The 20,156-nt window shown below is 40.1% G+C and overlaps 1 protein-coding gene across 3 annotated transcripts in view; it reads left to right on the plus strand.

Annotated features, from left to right (window-relative positions):
* LOC147015141 (ras GTPase-activating-like protein IQGAP1) overlaps nt 1-20,156 on the plus strand; it is a 255,416-nt gene that overhangs the window by 91,488 nt on the left and 143,772 nt on the right. For all 3 annotated transcript variants that reach the window (XM_085849639.1, XM_085849637.1, XM_085849638.1), the window contains 5 exons: nt 5,633-5,775; nt 5,862-6,032; nt 6,964-7,047; nt 8,478-8,549; nt 8,925-8,994. In XM_085849639.1, the coding sequence (XP_085705765.1) occupies nt 5,633-5,775; nt 5,862-6,032; nt 6,964-7,047; nt 8,478-8,549; nt 8,925-8,994 (540 nt within the window). The remainder of the gene's footprint in view (nt 1-5,632; nt 5,776-5,861; nt 6,033-6,963; nt 7,048-8,477; nt 8,550-8,924; nt 8,995-20,156) is intronic.

The following is a 20,156-nucleotide window of genomic DNA, read 5'->3' on the forward strand; positions in this document are numbered from 1 at the left end:
GTCGTTTCGGTGAAGGATCATGATTCATGGCCTAAGTTGTGAAGTTCTGTCGTTCTCAGAGTTTTGTCTCAGGGGCTCTTTCAGGATCGTCACTGAGCCTGGGACAGCCTCCAACTGAAATTTGTTTGTGGTATTGTTCCCATGGATGGTTTGTAGGGTCTTTGTAAGGTTCTTCTTTATCATTCCAGTTTATCCAATTATCACTGGTTCAATTTTGTGCTCTTCAGCTTCCAGGATCATTTCACTTCATTCTTGAGATTTTGTTATTTGGTCATTTTCTTGATTTCTGCATTATTTAGACCAAAATCACTGAGTACTGAAACCTCAATGAACAATGCATTATTTTCCTTTTTGTATCTGAGTACTATCTCCGGTCAGAGTGCTTTGTTTTCTGTGTTCACGCTGGATGGGATCATCAGGTCGGATGAGAGCATTATGCACTTGTTTTCAATGATTGCTTTTGGTTTGTGTTCCCATGAGTTTTGTGAGACTGGGATATTGAAATTTCTGCAGATGTGCCAGTGGATTACTCCACATACCATGTTGTACCTTTATGTGTACAGCTGTTCTGACATGAGTTTTTATTTTTTTATGCCCTGATAGGAGGTAGCTCTTACTTTGTTTCTACCTTGCAGGATCTATACTTGTCCGATTAACTCAGTCCTGATATTTTTTAAAAAGCCATTCATGTAGTGTCCTTGGTCTTGCACATTTATAATGATTAATTCTCTGTCGAAATTGAGCTGACCTCTTCTTAGCCATTCCAGTGATCCTTTTTTTGTCTATCCCCAATCTGTCCAACTCTTTTTTTTATTTATTTATTTATATATATTCCTGCTCTTTTGTCTTTCTCACAGTTGTCACGATATATCTGTTGGTATTTTGTCTTGCATTTTTCTTTTGTCTTTTTGCAATTGTTGGGGCTGTATTTGATATGGGTTCGGTTTGGTACATGACATCTTCTATTCGCACTTGTTTTTTGGAAGTTTTTTGCAAGGTGAGTGAGAGATACCTGTTCTATCTTCTTGTGGTCATGTTTGTGTATAAATTGTATTCAGTTGTCTGTTGAGCTTTTCACGTACTCTGATAATCCTACAGTTGTTGCTCTGTGCACTTGATTGAGCTCCATCAGGCTGCCACCTCCTCCTTTCTTCAGCAGGTACATTCTCGGGAAGCATTGATTTTTGTAGAACATATTGTGGATAGTGAGGAGTTTTCTTGTTCTGATATCTAGTTTGTTGATTTCCGCTTGTGGCCAGTTTACTATTACGCAGCTGTATTGGAACACTGGTACTTCTGGTTGGTTTATGGCTTTGATTTTGTTCATTGGGGAGAGGTATATTTTCAGAATCGGCTTCGTTCTATGCAGATATTCTTTAGTACTTGTTTCATGCATTTTTCATGACTTATTTGGTGGTCCTCTTATACTGTAAGGGGTTTGTTAGGTGGCCGCCAATTGGCGGTTTGTTAGATGGTTTGTTAGATGGCCGCCAACAAAATGGCCACCAATTGGCCATCTTGGGTCCAATGTCTAATAAAAAATTACATAAGTACGTATACCATTATGTGTTGTCTTTGTGTCAAGTGCGAATAAAATTTGTGAATACATGTCCGATATATGTATTCAGACATGCAGACGCACGCACGCACGCACACATGAATTGAGACCAAATCCAAAAGCCCCCATTTCGGACTAAGTCCAACAGGGGCTAACAATAATATTTTTATAGTACTGTACAGTATAAAGGTACTATAAAAATATTATTGACAATGACTTATTGTCAATAATATTATAAAAATAATATTATTATTATAAAAATAAAAAAACCAATGACAAAACAATAACGTACCTGTATTATAAAACATAAAGTAGTCTTTTTGAAGTTGATGGATGATCGAAGGTGTCAACATTCACTTTCTCAGGCTCATTGGGCTCATCATCTTGTCAAACTGCAGAATCATCTCCTTTTGTCAGAATGCTGTATTGTTCATTGTCTCTTCCTCATGAAATGTTCTTGTATGAAGTGCAGCTGCATAACTTCCTGGCTGTCGTAAGCTTTCTGCCTTTCAGCAAACTTCACAAGTGTGTCAAGACCTTCACCAACATTAGCCCAAGTGATGTGTTCATTTGAAAAGTCTTCTTCTTCTCAGTCATCTTCTTGTTGTTCAATGTCATCCGATGGATGAACAACACTGTTGATGATTTTGGAGTCAGTCATAAGATGGAACACTTAAACATCTTGGTTGACTTCACACCACTGTTAAATTTTGGCTTCGGTTAAACCTTGAAGTGGATTATCGTCACTTGCTTGCCTCACCAGATTGGAAATTTCTTGGATATTAGATTTCATCCTTCAGGTATTGAAACTTACAAAATCCTCCTCATCTGATAAGCCTTCGACACAATGTAATACTTTGCAAAACCCTCCTCCATGACTTTCATTGAATGAGACTCTGCGGACTCCCATCTGAGCATAAAAATACTTCACCGTCTCAATTAACATCGGTCCTGAGATTGGTGCTTCCTTCGAATGCTGGAGAGCAAAACATTCATACAGAACTTCCTCTAGCTGCTCCATCTTTGGCGTGTGTATAGTCCTGCACTTGTCAGCAGATTTGTCTGTCTGATTTGGTGTAAAGTTCCAGTAACTTGTCCTTCTGGGCCTTGATGTCATCGATGGTTGATGATCCGACGTTTTACTCACACATCAACGCATTTCTATTTCTCCCTTCTCCATTTTCTTCCATATGTCAATCTATCTTCTTGTTGATCTGAGGACAATCCTCTTTCTCTTCTCACCACTGCTGCTCGATGGGGTAACACAAGCAATGATGCTTTGGAAGGTAAACCTTTTCTTCTCCCCCCCTGAGTTTTCACTTGCATATTCTAGCCAAGATTTGTGATCCTGTTGAAAGTGTCGTTGGAGTCAGGCAAACTGTCTAACCAATTGGTGGAACACAATGTTACACACTGATGGATGGACAGACAGATGGATGAACAATGTGTTATTATTGTTATTATTGTTATTATTATTATTGTATATAGATCTGCAATGTCACTGCAAGTGAAATGCAGGATCTTTTAGTTTTAGCTTTTCCCACTGAAGCTATGGTGATACCGGTCGAGCTGTTACATGGAGTCATACATGTGATCCAATACAATTCTGATAAACATGCTGTTTGACACATGCGAGGACCTGCATGCTATCCATGACAATATGCATCATTTTGCATACTCTCAATAGTTTTAATGAAGAAGGCTTGCCTTACTGGGTGGACAAAACGCTGCTGCAAAGCACAAGTTGACCATACGATGCAGCAGGCCATTAAAACCCGACAAATTGCAGAGCCAGACAACGAGCTATCCACAACAGCTACTCTGATACGTCAACCAATTGGATGATATCGCACAACATATAATCACATTGAGCAACTCGAATGGTACTCGGTCGAGCGCATACCTCTGCCACATATTGCCTGATCCACGAGAACATATCGGGCCCAATACATTTTTGAAATATCATGCGATACAGTACTATATCTATCAATGGTGAGGAATCACTTAAAAAATAAATAATTATCGTATCCAGATCCGGATTTGGATCTTCACCAAAATTGAAACAATTCTTCCTTGTCACACACCCAACATGTCCACCAAGTTTCATCTGAATCCATCTTAAACTTTTTGAGATATCATGCTGTATATCATTTTTGGCCCCCTCTCTCAACGCTGAAGAATCACTTTTAAAATTCTAGTTGTTGGATCCGGATCCAGAGCTTCACCAAAATTGAATCAGTTCATCCTTGTCACACACCCAACCTGCCCACAAAATTTCATCCGGATCCTCCACAACTTTTTGAGATATCCTGCACACAAACAAACAAATGAAAAATCACTCAGTGACAACTTGGCAAAATGGCACTCGGGAGAGCTCATACCTCTGCCAGGTGAAACGGTTCACGTTTTGTATCCCACTGATAGGCTGGATCCAAACCAAAATCCAATCTTCTTGTTCTTGTCACCTATTCAACTCATCCACCTTGTTTTGTCATAACTCGTCCACAACTCTTTGAGATATAGTGATATATTTAGTTTTTGGCCCTATCTATTATAGAAATTAAGCCTGTGTTGACCTTTTGACCTTAAAATTAATTGGTAGTTGAATTCAGCGACCTGACATGAAAATGCTCTTTAAATTTCAAGTCAATTGGATTAAAATTGAGGATTTTAGAAAGTTGGTCTATGTTGACCTTTTGGCCTATGTTTACCTCAAAATTAATAGGTGTTGAATTCAGTGACCTGACAAATAAATCCTTTTCAAATATCACCTCAATCGGATGAAAATTGAGGATTTATAAAATTTGGCCCAAATTGGCCTTTTGGCCTATTTTGATGTTTTGGCCTATATTTACCTCAAAATTAGTAGGTGGTTGAATTCAATGACCTGATATGGAAATGCTCTTCAAATTTCAAGTTAATTGGATTAAAATTGAGGATTTTAGCAATTCGGCCTATGTTGACCTTTTGGCCTATGTTTACATCAAAATTAATTGGTGGTTGAAATTGGTGACCAGATATGCAAATGCTCTTCAAATTTCAAGTCAATCGGATGAAAATTAAGGATTTTGGAAATTTGGCCTATGTTGAACTTTTGGTCTATGGTGACCTCAAAATTAATATGTGGTTGAGTTCATTGACCTCGTATGCAAATGGTCTTCTAATTTCAAGTTAATCGGATAAAAATTTAGGATTTTAAAAACGATTAAAATTTTGGCCTATTTTGGGTTGACCTTATGGCCTATGTTGACATTTTTGACCTAAGATAACCTCAAAATAATAGGTGGTTGAATTCACTGGCCAGATATGCAAATCCTGTTTAAATTTCAAGTCAATCAGATGAAATTTGAGGAATTTAGAAAATTTGGCTCAAATTGGCCTATTGGCCTATGTAGACCTTCGGGCGGCCGAATTTTAGGAAACTTCAATGCGTGACCGTCGCAGGGTCAGTGAAATTAATCTCTGAAAATTTCAAAATGATCGGTTTTTTTGGTTTGGGCCGCAGGCGAGCAGGTGAGCAGACAAACAAACAAACACACATAAACACACAAACGGAGGCGATCAACATACTTGTCCAATTATTATTATTATTTTTAAACCAAGTCACAAACACACAAATAGAAAGGGGTGAAAACGTAACCTCCTTCACCTTCGATGGCGGAGGTAATAACATCATCACAGACTAATCTCTCTCTATCGAGTGCAGCCTGTGGCTGCTGGTTGCATCATTGGTTGGGATGCGGCAAATGCCGCTGATGCAGTGTCCCCCTTACCAGTACACTGGTGCTCATTTTGCCAACCTCGGAAGGATGACAGGCTGAGTCAACCTCCTGGTGTATATTAATTCAGCGGTCAACAGGGCTTGAACTCGGGACCCTAGGATCCCAAGCCGCCGCCCTAACCACTTAGCCAACACCAGGCTATCACAGACTAATGATCGCATGAAAGAAACAAATGAAACAGGACAATTTCCAGAGTGCAGGACATTAAACTTTTCCAATGTGTCACAACCTTTTGGATCGGCAACATTTTAAAAATCTGTCAAAAACCAATAATGAACAATTGTTCACGCAGGTTGCACGGAAGCTGTTTGGGTTCGGCACCGCATGCGTGATGGCTTTGATTTTTACTATCAAGCAGCAAGTCAAGAGGGCACCTGGGATAAGCCGACTGAATTTACATCGAAGTACTGCCAACTGAGCCGTGAGGAGATCCAGGTAATGACACTCACAGGCTCACATTTGAGACGACCTTCCGTTTCCTAATCGGACTTTTGTACTTCATGCTGTTGTTGTCTATTTAGGCTATAGTCGGTCGTGTGACGGCCGCCTACAACCGGGAGCAGCTCTGGATTGCTCATGAACGAGTTGTTCTCTTACTTCAAGCGCATGGGCGTGGCTTTCTTGTGCGGAGAGAATTGGCCAATCGGAGAGCCTTCTTAGAACGACAAGAGCCTGCAATCATCACTCTGCAGGTAGAATATCCTGGAGCATACATACTGCCAGAGAAGCTTGTTTGTTTCTTTCTTCCACACCTTCCACAACACCTATTTTCACTGTTTCTAAGGTGTTTTCTCACCAAAGTAAGCATAACCATCTGGCTAACTTTAATCACTGAATGTGAGCTTACATTAGCACCTCGGGTTAATATTATAAAAGTATTAATGGCCTCATTGCACTGGGTGTTCAAGTGAGTCCATTAGGGATGTGTGTGGCATGGACTAATTGATTCAATTTTGGTGAAGAGCCAAATACTGGAATTATTTAACTGATTCTTCACCATTGAGAGATAGGGCTGAACTAATATATAGGGTGATGTCTCAAAAAGTTGTGGAAGGATCCGGATGAAACTTGGTGGACAGGTTGGGTGTTTGACAAGGAAGAATTGATTCGATTTTGTTGAAGATCTGAATCCGGATCTGAATCTGAGAATTATTTAATTGTTTAAGTAATTCTTCATCATTGAAAGAGATAGGGCCTAAAACGATATATAGCATGATATTTCAAAATGTATTGGGCCAGATATGTTCTCGTGGATCAGGCATTACGTGGCAGAGATGTGCGTTCTACTGAGTGCCCTTCTAGTTGTTTATGTTTTAATTATTTTTAATGCTTCCAAGATTACGGCTCAGCTTAATGCTGAATGTATTTAAAAACGAAAGTCCAAAAAATTGCATTGTGATGTTGTTCTATAAGAGAAGCACTGGTGTGTAATGAAGACGTGCATAAATATCTTAGGAAGTGAGACACAGGACAAGGCCATTTGGTCTCTCACATCTTTGTTTCTAACCAGGAATACACATGATCTGTGCCTGATATGGTTTGTCCTTTAAAGAGGAATCCAAAATTTTATATCAGGTTAACATTGATTGAGACCAGTTCCAGAACCTATTGTTTTGCCCACAGGCACACTGGCGTGGCTTCTGCCGAAAGAGGAGTTACCGTAATCGGGTGGCATATCTGCACAGCAACGTGCCATCGATCATAACGGTGAGACTATCAACATCCTAAATACATCTTGTGCTGTGCATCAATTCCAATGCTCCATGTTAATGATACAAAGCAGGAGAACATGGTCAGAAACCAAAGGGATATTAGAGGAGATTTGTGTACAGTGTTATGGAATAGTCGAGTTGTATAGAATTGCTGTGTTCCATGTTGTTAATATCCCGATCTGTTGCTTCACTTTGTCATGTTGTACATGATTGGCTCTCTTCAATGAGCTGTCTGGAATGTTTGGAAATCGTTCAAGCAGTGTCTATTTCATTGATGTACACAATGCACTGGGAGAAACACTCCCCCAATTTCATAATCCTAATTTCTTCTCCATGGATGGCAACAACTGCAACGAGATATCATATTCATGCAAGGCAATGTGTTCTGGGTGATAACTACCTCCAACAACGAAGGTGGATGGAGGTTATGTGTTCACCCCTGTCTATCTGTCTGTCTGTTTGTTTGTCTGTTTGTGAACAGGATATCTCAAAAGTGGTGGATGGATTCTGACATAATCGTATGAATCATAATGTCTTGAGTTCAAGCCCCCAGCCCTTCTAAAATAAACATCAGGCAGGTTGACTCAGACTGCCAGCCTTCCAAGGTAGGCAAAATGAGTACCAGCTTCCTGGAAAATGTGAGCCAGTTGAGTGACCTGTCCAGGATTCTGTTCCCTCAGACCTTCACCAACGAAACTGCCTTGGCAGCATTATGTGCCTGACGTTGTATTGAGGATTGTGCATCCATATAAATAAATTATGCATTGATATATTTTCTTCCAAATCATATATATATATATATATATATATATATATATATATATATATATATATATATATATATATACACTTATTATGAAGGGTAATAAAAACCCTTTGGTGTGTCTTGGTCTGGTGTGAGTATCTCGCTCAACACATTTGAAGTGAAGAAAAACGTGACACAAGGGAAGCAAGGAATGAGGTTTATAATCATTTTTGTCTTATTCTTAAATCCTTGTGATCTCATTTTTATTCCCTTCTTGATAATGTCATCATATATTTCCTGCTAATTCCACCATCATCTCCAATATCTCTGATCTCATCATCACTTTGGTATTTCCCTTTTTGCTAACAATGGTTTTGGTAAATAATTTTCAAACATTTTTTCATCAACTATATTCAGAAGGCATGAGTGATAAGGATTTGACAATATCACATTGAAAAGTGTTAGCTGGAAAGCCGAAACAAAATTATAGACAACATGGTTTCTAATCTTTACCAGAAAACAAATTGATGAAGTGAACCAACTTTCAGCATGGCATACTCTTACTCAGGAACTTCTCGTTTGTATTCCTGTCATATATTTAGTTGTGAAGGTTTTGGTGTGAAGATGTTGCAAGTAAATTTAACACTGTACTTGTCTGCGATCATGTCTTGCTCTCATAGATTCAAGCGTGGGTGCGGATGTATCTCGCAAAGCGGAGGTATCGGGCACGACTCAAGTATTTCACAGACCATGTAAGCAAAGATGTTTTGTGACAGCACTGCTTCGTTGAATCGACATTTCATTGACCAATCCGAATGATTAAAAACAACTTAATTTTGTCTTCCCGAAGTACAGCCTATGATTGTTATATTTAATGTTTCAGAACATTTTATTAGGAAAGGAAATTTCCCTGTATTAAAAAAAAAAAAAAATTGTGAAATGCTGGAATGACATTTGATTTCAATATATCTCGAGTACCCAGCTCAATTAATGAAATAAAAATAAAGAGTAAACATTACACTATTATTTATTTTACCACTCTTTGGGAATATGATGCATTTGAAAACTTTCCTACAATGTGATAAATTATTATTGCACTCCTATTATTATGCCATTGCCATTTTTAGATCCATTGTATTGTAAAAATACAAGCCTTCCTGAGAGCCAACAAGGCAAGAGAGGACTACAGAACACTCAGTAAGTTAAAGTTTCATAACAATGCACTATTCAAATGTGGGGAAAACCAGTGCAGTAAATTTGGTTGAGTGTGTATGTGTACACACATATTTATTTATAGATAGATATATTAGCGGGGTATGTTTCAACATTGAAAGCAATAACGGATGGTGCTATTCTTGGGTCGTTCACCTGCATTTGTTTTATTTATTTTCATTTTTTTCATTTATTTATATTTTCATTTATGGATGCTTTCCAATGGTTGTGATTTTTTTTCCCCGTTGTATCGGTTTTGATGTCCATCTGCACACAAAACTACCGTGCTTTCCCATTGTCTCGGGTCGCTCACCTGCATTTTTTTCATTTATTTATTTTCATTTATGGATGCTTTCCGATGTTTCTGTGATTTTTCCCGGTGTATTGGCTTCGATGTGCATCAGCATGCAAAATTTCAGCCTTCGATGTCATGTGGAAGGCACCGAACTTTAATATCAGTCAGTCAGTCAGTCAGTCAGTCAATAGGCCTGGTGTTGGCTGAATGGTTATGGTGGCAGACTTGGGATCCAAGGGTCCTGAGTTCAAATCCTGCTCAGCTATTGAATCAATACCTGGTGGGGTTGATTCAGCCTGTCATCCTTCTGAGCTCAGCAAAATGAGTACCAGCTTGCTGGGATGATTGAGCCATTCGAGTATCATGTGTCAGAGTGGCAACCTGTCCTGGATTGTGCCCAATAGCCCAGGAGACTGCTTTGGCAGCACTGATGCTGCACAGAGTATGGTCCTAATGGATGTATGGATGTCAGTGAGACAGTGAATCAGTGGTTTGAATGATATATATATATATATATATATATATATATATATATATATATATATATATATATATATTGTTGTGGTTACCAAATTCGCAAACCACCATTCAGGTCCCTTAGGTGAGGTATCTCGGTAAGTACATGTGTAGTTAGGCCCAAACCCGTTGTCTAGTGGGAATAAATGTTATTCATGTGTGCTGCGACTCTTCAGGATAGCCGTTTTTCTTTTACTATCTTTAATTTGGACCAACCGCCATTGTTACCACCACCAGTCACAACATCAACCACCAACCACAACGCCGCTTCACCACAACCGCCACGACCTTCACGTCACACCTCGCAACCGTCGCATCGCCACCGTTCTTGCGCCGCCTGTGGGTACCGGTGTTGGACTCGTGCAGGGCGCGCGCCGAACAGCGTGTACAAAATCACGGATTTTGTGCTTCAAAAACGGATCAAAAACGACACACGCCCACTTTTTGCCGTCCAATCGGTGAGCGAGGGGCGAATTGGCCCCGCCCCAGGGCGTTGGAGGGCGATCGATATATGCAAATTTATGGATCAAAAAGCATTCACGCCCACTTTTTCTCGGGCCAATGGGGAGCGAGGTGAAAGGTCGAAGGGAGGGGGTCAAAGATGAGAGGGCGAAGCTACGGGGCTGATAAAAGCAACCGTGTTCGTCAGTCCAGAGAGTAGGAGAGTCGAGAGGGAACAGAGAGTCAAGACTTCGCGGGCGGTGGAGTTGGCAAGAAGGAGCTGGTCGTCGTGTGCGTTGGAGTCGGAACGGAGGGGACGGAGCTGTGGAGAGGCGGCGAGGGCAGACGAGGGGGTGCTCGCGTCGTGCAGGGAGCTGCACCCCAAGGAGGCCGACAGCGCGACCTGGCCGAGGTGGAGACGCTCGTCGCGGGGCAATAAAAATCCTCTATACCCCGAGCATCAGCAACCCCCTCCTGTTTCCCCCCGCGCTGAGATAGTGCGACCAAGGGGGCCCCTTTCCCACCCCCTACCAGACACTGCCCGCGAGGCCCGCGGAGTTGAGGCACCATCGCCGCTCCGCGTCTCATCACCAGACGGGTAGGCCCGACCCGGTCTCGGCCTCAGGCCCGCCTCATCCTTGAGGGTATTCTTTTCCTTGGTTTTGGGTATGTGTTGTCGGCGCCGTCTGTGAAGTAAAATTGTATAAGTGTTGCCGTGTGCTCGTGTAATCGGTATTAGATCTGCATTGTCGCATTTGCTTTTTGTGTAAATTGAATTGTGTTTTTCTTTTCTGTGTGCTTTTGGTGGAATTGAATATGTGTGCTTTCCGTTCATCGCGAATAAATGTGCTTTGTGTTGAACTGTTTCCCGCTTCGCTTCGTCATTTCCTTCATTGAATCCTCATCTTGCTTCACGTAAAGGGTTGGTAGTGGGCTGAATACGCCCGATAATTAATCGAACCGTCGAGGCCGACGATAACACCGCTCGGTTATCCCGATAGTACGGAACGGGTCGCTTAAGTGGCCCGTGTCCGAAGTCGACCTGCGGCGAGGTGCGATCGCCCGGTCTACCCTCCGCGTGGGTACTTAGGTAGGTCGAATTTGGCGAGCAACCCTATCCCACGTGGGGGCTGATTGGCTCGATCGCGGTGAGACCGAAAGGTCCACCCGTGACTGGTTCCCGGCGTTAGTCCGAGAGGGTCACGACTGGATTGTCCGTCCGGTGGGCGGCGTGCCGCGATTAGAGTTACGTGGCCGTCAGCACGCCGGCGGGCGCGAATCCGCAACAATATATATATATATATATATATATATATATATATATATATATATATATATATATATATATATATATATATATATATATATATATATATATATATATATATCCTGGTGTTGGCGCAGTGGTTAGGGCAGCGGCTTGGGATCCAAAAGGTCCTGAGTTCAAGTCCCGTTGGGCCACTGAATTAATACACCAGGGGGTTGACTCAGCCTGTCATCCTTCCGAGGTCGGCGAAATGAGTACCAGTGTACTCGGACGGTGTATACCCCGGTTAAAATAGGTGTACCATATCCCTGTGTCGTAAGAGGCGACCAGGGTTGCTTCAGGAAGGGCATCCGGCGTAAAACCTGTGCCAAATCATGATGCGGATCATATGGATGATCCGCTGTGGCGACCCCTAATGGGAGCAGCCGAAAGAAGATATATATATATATATATATATATATATATATATATATATATATATATATATATATATATATATATATATATATATATACACATATATATATACATATATATATATACACATATATATATACATATATATATATATATATATATATATATATATATATATATATATATATATATATATATATATATATATATATATATATATATACACAGTGGGACCCGCTTAATAGAATCACTTTGGGCCGGACAAATTTGATTCTAATAAGCGGGTGATTCTAATATCCGAGTTCACCAGAGTTGTGGAGTATCAACCGGATCAAATGTCGAGTACACATACGGAGACAAATACTCAGCATTTAGTTTGATTTATATGACACACTTGCTCAAAACAATGTAACTTACTACTGAAAATAAAACAATTACACGTACAGTACATATGTACTTTTCAAAGCAAAACAACATAGGTTTGTCGATGAGCCTACTCTGTAATGAAAAAATTGTCGATTGTTGCCTGCTTTAACGAGTCTGTGGCAATGGCGGTGACCTCCTTGTAAAGTTTGCGCAAGAAGGCCATGTCACTGAACCCATGTGATAGCAAACCAAGCCTGATCGTCTTCGCTGCAGACATCATTTCCTTGATGGTCGGGACAGAGATCTCCTCTTCCTCCTCTTCCTTCACTTTAGTGTCGGCGTCATAGTCTGCATCAGTAGCAATTCCCATTTCGCGTTGGACTGCCGAAACGATGGCTTTGTCTGTGACATCATTGTCTGTGGTTTGGAGAGTGGCGTCCATGTTGACGAAGTCCTGCCATTGGTCGGGATCCATTTGAAGAGGGTTGGTGAACTCGTCGTCGTCATTGCTCTCGACCCTTTCGCCTTCGCTTGCCGCTCCGATGAAAATTCCTCCTTTGCGCCAGCAGTTCACTATGCCGGTAGTCTTCACATCATTCCATGCTGCGTCCGTAAACAGCATAGTGTCGAGGATCGTTATCTTTTTCGCCAAGTCACTCGCTGTCATTGCTCCATCCTCGTTGTCAATCTCAGTGAGCACTTTTCGTAGCATGGCACGGCGGTAATGAGCTTTGAATGAACGGATAATTCCCTGATCTAACGGTTGAAGAACAGAGGTTGTGTTCGGCGGGAGAAATGCCACAGTAATGTTCGACAGTTGAAGTGATTGGGGATGTGTCAGACAGTTGTCGATGAGAAGCAACGCTTTCTGGTCATGACGCCGAAGCTCGCGATTCCACTCATCGAGCCATTCAGTGAAGAGGAAACCTGTCATCCATGCGGAGGAAGTGGCTCTGGAGCGAACTGGAATTGTTTTGAGGCCTTTGAAACACCGTGGATTCTTGCTTTTACCAATACCGAAAGGAGGACGCTTAGCACCAGTCATCGAGCAGCAAAAAAGCACCGTGATTCTTTCCTTTGGCTTTTTCCCACCGCAGTGCTGATCTCCCTTGAAGAGGAACATTCCGTCTGGTAAGGCCCGAAAATACAACCCGGTTTCGTCAGCATTCCAGATCTCATCAGCCGTGACGCCTTCTACGAGATCCGGAAACACGTGGTCCAGCCATTGTTGTTTCCCTCCTACGTCAGCCGCCGCTGCCACTCCGTGAAGTTTCTTGTGGACGATTCCATGTCTTTTCTTGAACCGGTCAATCCAGCCGTTTGTCGCACTGAACTTCTTGTTGTTGAACTTTTCCGCGAACTGAGCCGCTTTCTCCCACATCAGAGGTCCAGAAAGCGGTGCTTCCTTTTCTCTAGAAGTTTGAATCCACTTGACCATTGCTGATTCGACATCGGGTGCGTTGCCGCTTCGCTTGCGTTTCTGAGAAGAAGACGAATCCACTTGACCTTTCAGAATGGCCTCTCGATCTTTCAGAATCCTGCATAGGATCGGCTGGTTAATTTCCAACTTGTCTGCAGCTTCTCGTTGGCTCATTCTGGGCAAGGCGTCATAGTCCCTCAGGATTTGTGCTTTATCAATGTTTGAACGATCCGTCCGCTTTCGTTTTCTGTCCATCGTGGAAATGACGACACGCCTAGTGCTTAGACTGCAGCTGTCAGCCGTCTGCCTATCTGTACAATGACTACCGAAATCACTGTAGTGGCATAGCGTTATTTTTAGCGTGACGTCAGCCGCCTGGTGGCAAAAGTTGGAACTGTGCGGCCAGTAGGCGCTGAACTGTCGAAGTGGATGGCCAGCAGCTGATTCTATTAAGCTGGTTTTTGATTCTAATAAACGGGAAAAATTGTGTACATTTAGATACAATGGAATCGGTCTCAACGATTTTGATTCTATAATACGGGTGATTCTATTAACCGTGATTCTATTAAGCGGGTCCCACTGTACATACACATACATATATATATATATACATATATATATATACATATACATATATATATACATATACATATATATATATATATATATACATATATATATATATATATATATATATATATATATATATATATATATATATATATATATATATATATATATATATATATATATATATATATATATATATATATATATATATATATATATATATACATATATATACATATATATATATATATATATATATATATATATATATATATATATATATATATATATATATATATACATATATATACATATATATACATATATATATATACATATATATATATATATATATATATATATATATATATATATATATACATATATATACATATATATATATATATATATATATATATATATATATATACATATATATACATATACATATATATACATATATATATATATATATATATATATATATATATATATATATATATATATATATATATATATATATATATATATATATATATATATATATATATATATATATATATATATATATATATATACAGATGTTTGGTACTGCAGAACTTTAATATGGATACAAATAAACACGACATAGTGACCGAAGCTTTTCGTGCTGCACTCTTCAGGGTAAAAAATCGCAGCAAGTGAAGAAGGAAGTGAAGGCGTGTGCTTTATACGCAGGTCTCAATAAGGTAGACGCTGATTGGTTCGGCCGTAATGACATCACGGTTAATCCGAACACCCATTGGTCGGCTCATCATTTTGACCTCAAGCCCCCATTGGCTGGAGCAGAGTTCGCCGATGATTCACGTTTGCAACCACATCCTGGAGAGAGGGAGGGGCAGGGGCCTCCACTAAGGTCCATTCACCAATTTGTTACCGTACTTTCCTTGATCTTTCCATGCTGAAAGAGACACAGAGATCGTACAAATTCCTTTTGATGACATAATATTGGATCGGTGGTAAAGATGAAGGTTGCTTCCAACATACGTAAATGAAACGAGCTCCGACCTCGGCTCAATATCCTGAACATATCTGCATTGTACTGGTCTGCACAGACAGGGTTGGCAACCAGGTGCTGTGCAATTGCAGATGAAGCAGGTGCAGTGGCCAGTGGTTGCTGGATATTTCTACATGCTCGCACTGGTTGTGTTCTAACCCTCACAATCTTTCTTCGAATCGCCAAGGGGACGTGTTGTTTGATCAGATCAGCCAATCTTAGTGTTGTGCTGCCCACGTACCGAGCTTCACATCGGCACTTAAACTCATAAATAACTTTGCTGGTTTGTGAGGTGGGTAGCACATCCTTGTTGACTGACGTCAGCAAATGGCGAGAGGTAAAGATTACTTGGGGTTGCACAGCCAGAAACGTGTTGGACACAATATGTTTGATTTGTACTTCAAACCTTCGTGATGATTGCCCTTTCCAGGGCATCCTGATATAGACTGGACATTTGTCCGGACCAATCTTCCGATCTCTTGTCGTGTTTAGAAACTTGTGTATGTATCTCTTAACTATATGCTCAGGATAACCATTCTCACCGAGTATATTCATGATTTTGTTGATTTCAGCTGAAGATTACAAGGTAAACAAATCCTCTGTGCTCTGTTAACTAGGATATTGATCAAGGCAATTTTTTTTATCTCATGGAGCTGTAGGAGTCTCAGCGAGTATACTGCCCTATTGGCTTCAATGTGCATTTACGTATATTTACATGTGTGTATATATATATATATATATATATATATATATATATATATATATATATATATATATATATATATATATATATATATATATATATATATATATATATATATATATACATACATACATACATACATACATACATACAGCATGTCCCTAAAAAAATGACATCATTTGAAACTTGAATATCTAAGTAACTACATGTCCCAGGCAAAGGAAAATAAATAGGCTTCATGTTGAACAATAAAAGATTTATTTATCAAAATCCGAACAAGAGATTCAGAGGGATGTAGAATGTAGATTTTTTAACCGTTTTCTCAAAACTTCAGAAATGTTCAATATGTGCACCGCTTGTGACACGACACACGTCAAGTCGGTGGTCCAGCTCCTGCCAAACACGCTGTAGCATGTCTTGCGTAACATTCTCCAGCGCCTCAGTGATTCTCCACTTAAGTTCCTCCAGGCTTGTAGGAAGAGGAGGGAAAAAGACCAGTCCTTTCACATGGCCCCATCGTAAAAAATCACAAGGTGTCAAGTCAGGTGAACGTGGTGGCCATTTCAATAGCACGTTGTCATTATCACTGGCACGCCCAATCCATCTTACTGGTAGATTCTCATTGCGATAATAATTAAACATTCAAATTAGTTTTTACACATTTTGTTAAAATTTGAGATAATTTGAGCGAGAATTAGCTATGTTATTAGACTACGAAATGATGTCATTTTTTAGGGACCCCCTGTATACATACATGTATATGTATATATATATATATATATATATATATATATATATATATATATATATATATATATTTATATGTAATATATTTATATGTAATATATATATATATATATATATATATATATATGTATGTAATATATATCTTCTTCTTTTTCTTCTTCTTCTTCTTCTTCTTCTTCTTTGGGCTGCTTCCGTTAGGGGTCGCCGCAGCGGATCATCCGTATGATCCGCATCGTGATTTGGCACATGTTTTACGCCGGATGCCCTTCCTGACGCAACCCTGGTCGCCTCTTACGACACAGGGATATGGTACACCTATTTTAACCTGGGTATACACCGACCCAGTATACTGGTACTCATTTTGCCGACCTCAGAAGGATGACAGGCTGAGTCAACCCCCTGGTGTATTAATTCAGTGGCTCAACGGGGCTTGAACTCAGGACCTTTTGGATCCCAAGCCGCTACCCTAACCACTGCACCAACACCAGGCTCTTTATATGTAATATATATATATATATATATATATATATATATATATATATATATATATATATATATATATATATATATATATATATGTATATTTGTGTATATATATATATATATATATATATATGTATATATATATATATGCATATATATATATGCATATATATATATGCATATATATATATATATATGTATATATATATATATATATATGTATATATGTATATGTGTATATATATATACATACATTTTCCAATGGTTCTGTGATTTTTCCCGGTGTATTTGCTTCAATGTGCATCAGCATGCAAAATTTCAGCCTTTTACGTCATGTTGAAGGCATCGAACCGACCTCACAAACCAGCAATGTTATTTATGAGCTTCGGTGCCGATGTGAAGCTTGATACGTGGGCCGCACAACACTAAAGGCCCGGTCACACCTTGACGTTTTAGCCAACGTATGCCGATTTTTGAATTTTTTTTTTTCTAAAACGCTGGCACACGTTGAATACGTTATGGGTAAGTTTTGATAACATTGAGAGCACGCTGAAAAACACTGCCATACGTCGTTGTACGTTGGCTTTAAACGTTGTACTTTTTGGTTGTCCTCAAATTTTTTCATGCTTGAAATTTCACGACGTATGCCGGCGTATGACTCACACGTTCCGCTACGCTGGCCACAAGTTGTATGCACGGTCTGCGATCGTTGACAGACATCAACACATGCTACTTGTAAGTTAATCATAAGTTGAGACACGCCGAGGTAATGTTTAGCGTACCCGAAACTTATTTCTAACCTATCATTAATGTGTTGTTGGCACGTTACGCGATCGTTGCCACACATCGACAGACGTTACTTTTAAGTTACTCATAAGCTGAAAGACGTCGGTATAATGGATCGTCCTTGCATCAGCGTCCACGGCCATGGCCAGGACACTTATTTGCAGCATTCTTCAAACTTTTCTTCGGCATGACGAGGATGTTCACACTTCGATGTCTAGCTTGGCTATGATTCCAATTGTCCATCAGCAGCATCTATTTAAAATAGTCGAGTTTGAGCGTTTTAACACGTTCAGAAGAAACGCTTCAAATTTCCAAACACCAGCGTCAAAAAACAAAGGCGAGTGACAGCAATTTAAATCGTTCATTGTAAACAATGAAAATAGCTGAGTGGTACCGTTTAAAGGTCGTTGAGTGTAAAAAAAAATCCGATTGTTGAGCGCAAGCGTCTACTTTCAATAGTGGAGATGCAGCCATTTAAATCGTTGAGTTTATCATTTAAATCGTTAAATCATTAAACGCAAGGACGATCCATCATAACCCACACCCTCCCCCTCACACTCACCTACTACTGCCAACATGAACAAACTACTACTAATACTAATACTAATACTGATACTGTTACTGCTGACATGGACATAGACTCAAAAAGGACTCGAAAACACTGTTGGGTTCCCCTTTTATGAGCAGCATTTTTATATACCAATTCCCAAAACCACTGGGAACACGTCTTTATATGGCAGTTGTAAGCTAGAAACACGTTGATTAATTTTTTTTTGTCGACAGGAAGATGTCATTGGAATACGTCTACATACGTCGATGTGTGTTGGGACTACGTAAAGAATTGGTTCAAAGCACGTCAGACATAAGTTAGAAATAAGTTTCGCGTAAAAAAGACATTACCGCCACGTGTTTCGACTTATGAGTAGCTTATAAGTAGCCTTTGTGGACGTGTGTAAGCGTCCACATATCGTGTGTAAAACTTATCCCCATCGCATGCGGAACGTGTGCCATACACCGAGTACGTCGTAAAATTTTGAACATGTTTAAAATTTTTTGACGTACTCTACGTACGACGTATGATAGCGTACTTTAGCGTTGTACTCACGTATACCAAACTTACTCATACCGTATTTGACGTGCCCCAACGTTTTAGACACATTTTTCTTAGGTCGGCATATGCTGGCAAGATCGCCAAGGTGTGACCGCGATGTTGACACTTCCATTTCTACGGCAGTTATGATTCGAATCGTTGTGCGTCAGCCTTTTAATAAGCTACGTCACGACATCTTCGGCGATGCGTGCAACGCGCTATGCCTAAGTTAGACTATCGTTGGGCATCGGTTGTGTAGGCCGACAACAGGTTCAGCATTTGTTGGTATAAGTTATCTAGAACACAACGAAACGTTCTGTGTCCGTTACCAATGCGTGATACATAAGACCAAGTCGCTATGAATACGTCCGAATCTTTAAAAAAAAACATCAAAAGTTCAACGTAAGCCAGCGTTTTAGATACATTTTAATATGTTGCCATCGCTGGCTAAAACGTCAAGGTGTGACCGGGCCTTAAGATTGGCTGATCGGATCAAAGAACACATCCCCTTGGCGATGGGAAGAAAGATTGTGAGGGTTAGAACACAACCAGTGCGAGCATGTAGAAATATCTAGCAACCACCGGCAACAGTACCTGCTTCATCTGCCATTGCACAGCACCTGGTTGCCAACCCTATCTGTGCAGACCAGTACAATGCAGATATGTTCAGGATATTGAGCCGAGGTTGGAGCTCGTTTCATTTATGTATGTTGGAAGCAACCTTCATCCCGACCACCAATCCAATACTATGTCGTCAAAAGGAATTTGTATGATCTCTGTGTCTCTTTCAGCATGGAAAGATCAAGGAAAGTACGGTAACAAATGATGAATGGACCTTAAGGGAAGCTCCTCCAACCCCTCCCCCCTCTCTCAAGTATGTGGTTGCAAACGTCAATCATCGACGAACTTTGCTCCAGCCAATGGGAGCTCAAGGTGAAGATGATGAACCGACCAATGGGCGTTCCGATTAACCGTGACGTCATTACTGCTGAACCAATCAGCATCTACCT

The sequence above is a fragment of the Eptatretus burgeri genome, chromosome 12 (genome assembly GCF_056783735.1).
Source record: "Eptatretus burgeri isolate ZD-2024b chromosome 12, Ebu_testis_v1, whole genome shotgun sequence".
NCBI classification, from domain to species: domain Eukaryota; kingdom Metazoa; phylum Chordata; class Myxini; order Myxiniformes; family Myxinidae; genus Eptatretus; species Eptatretus burgeri.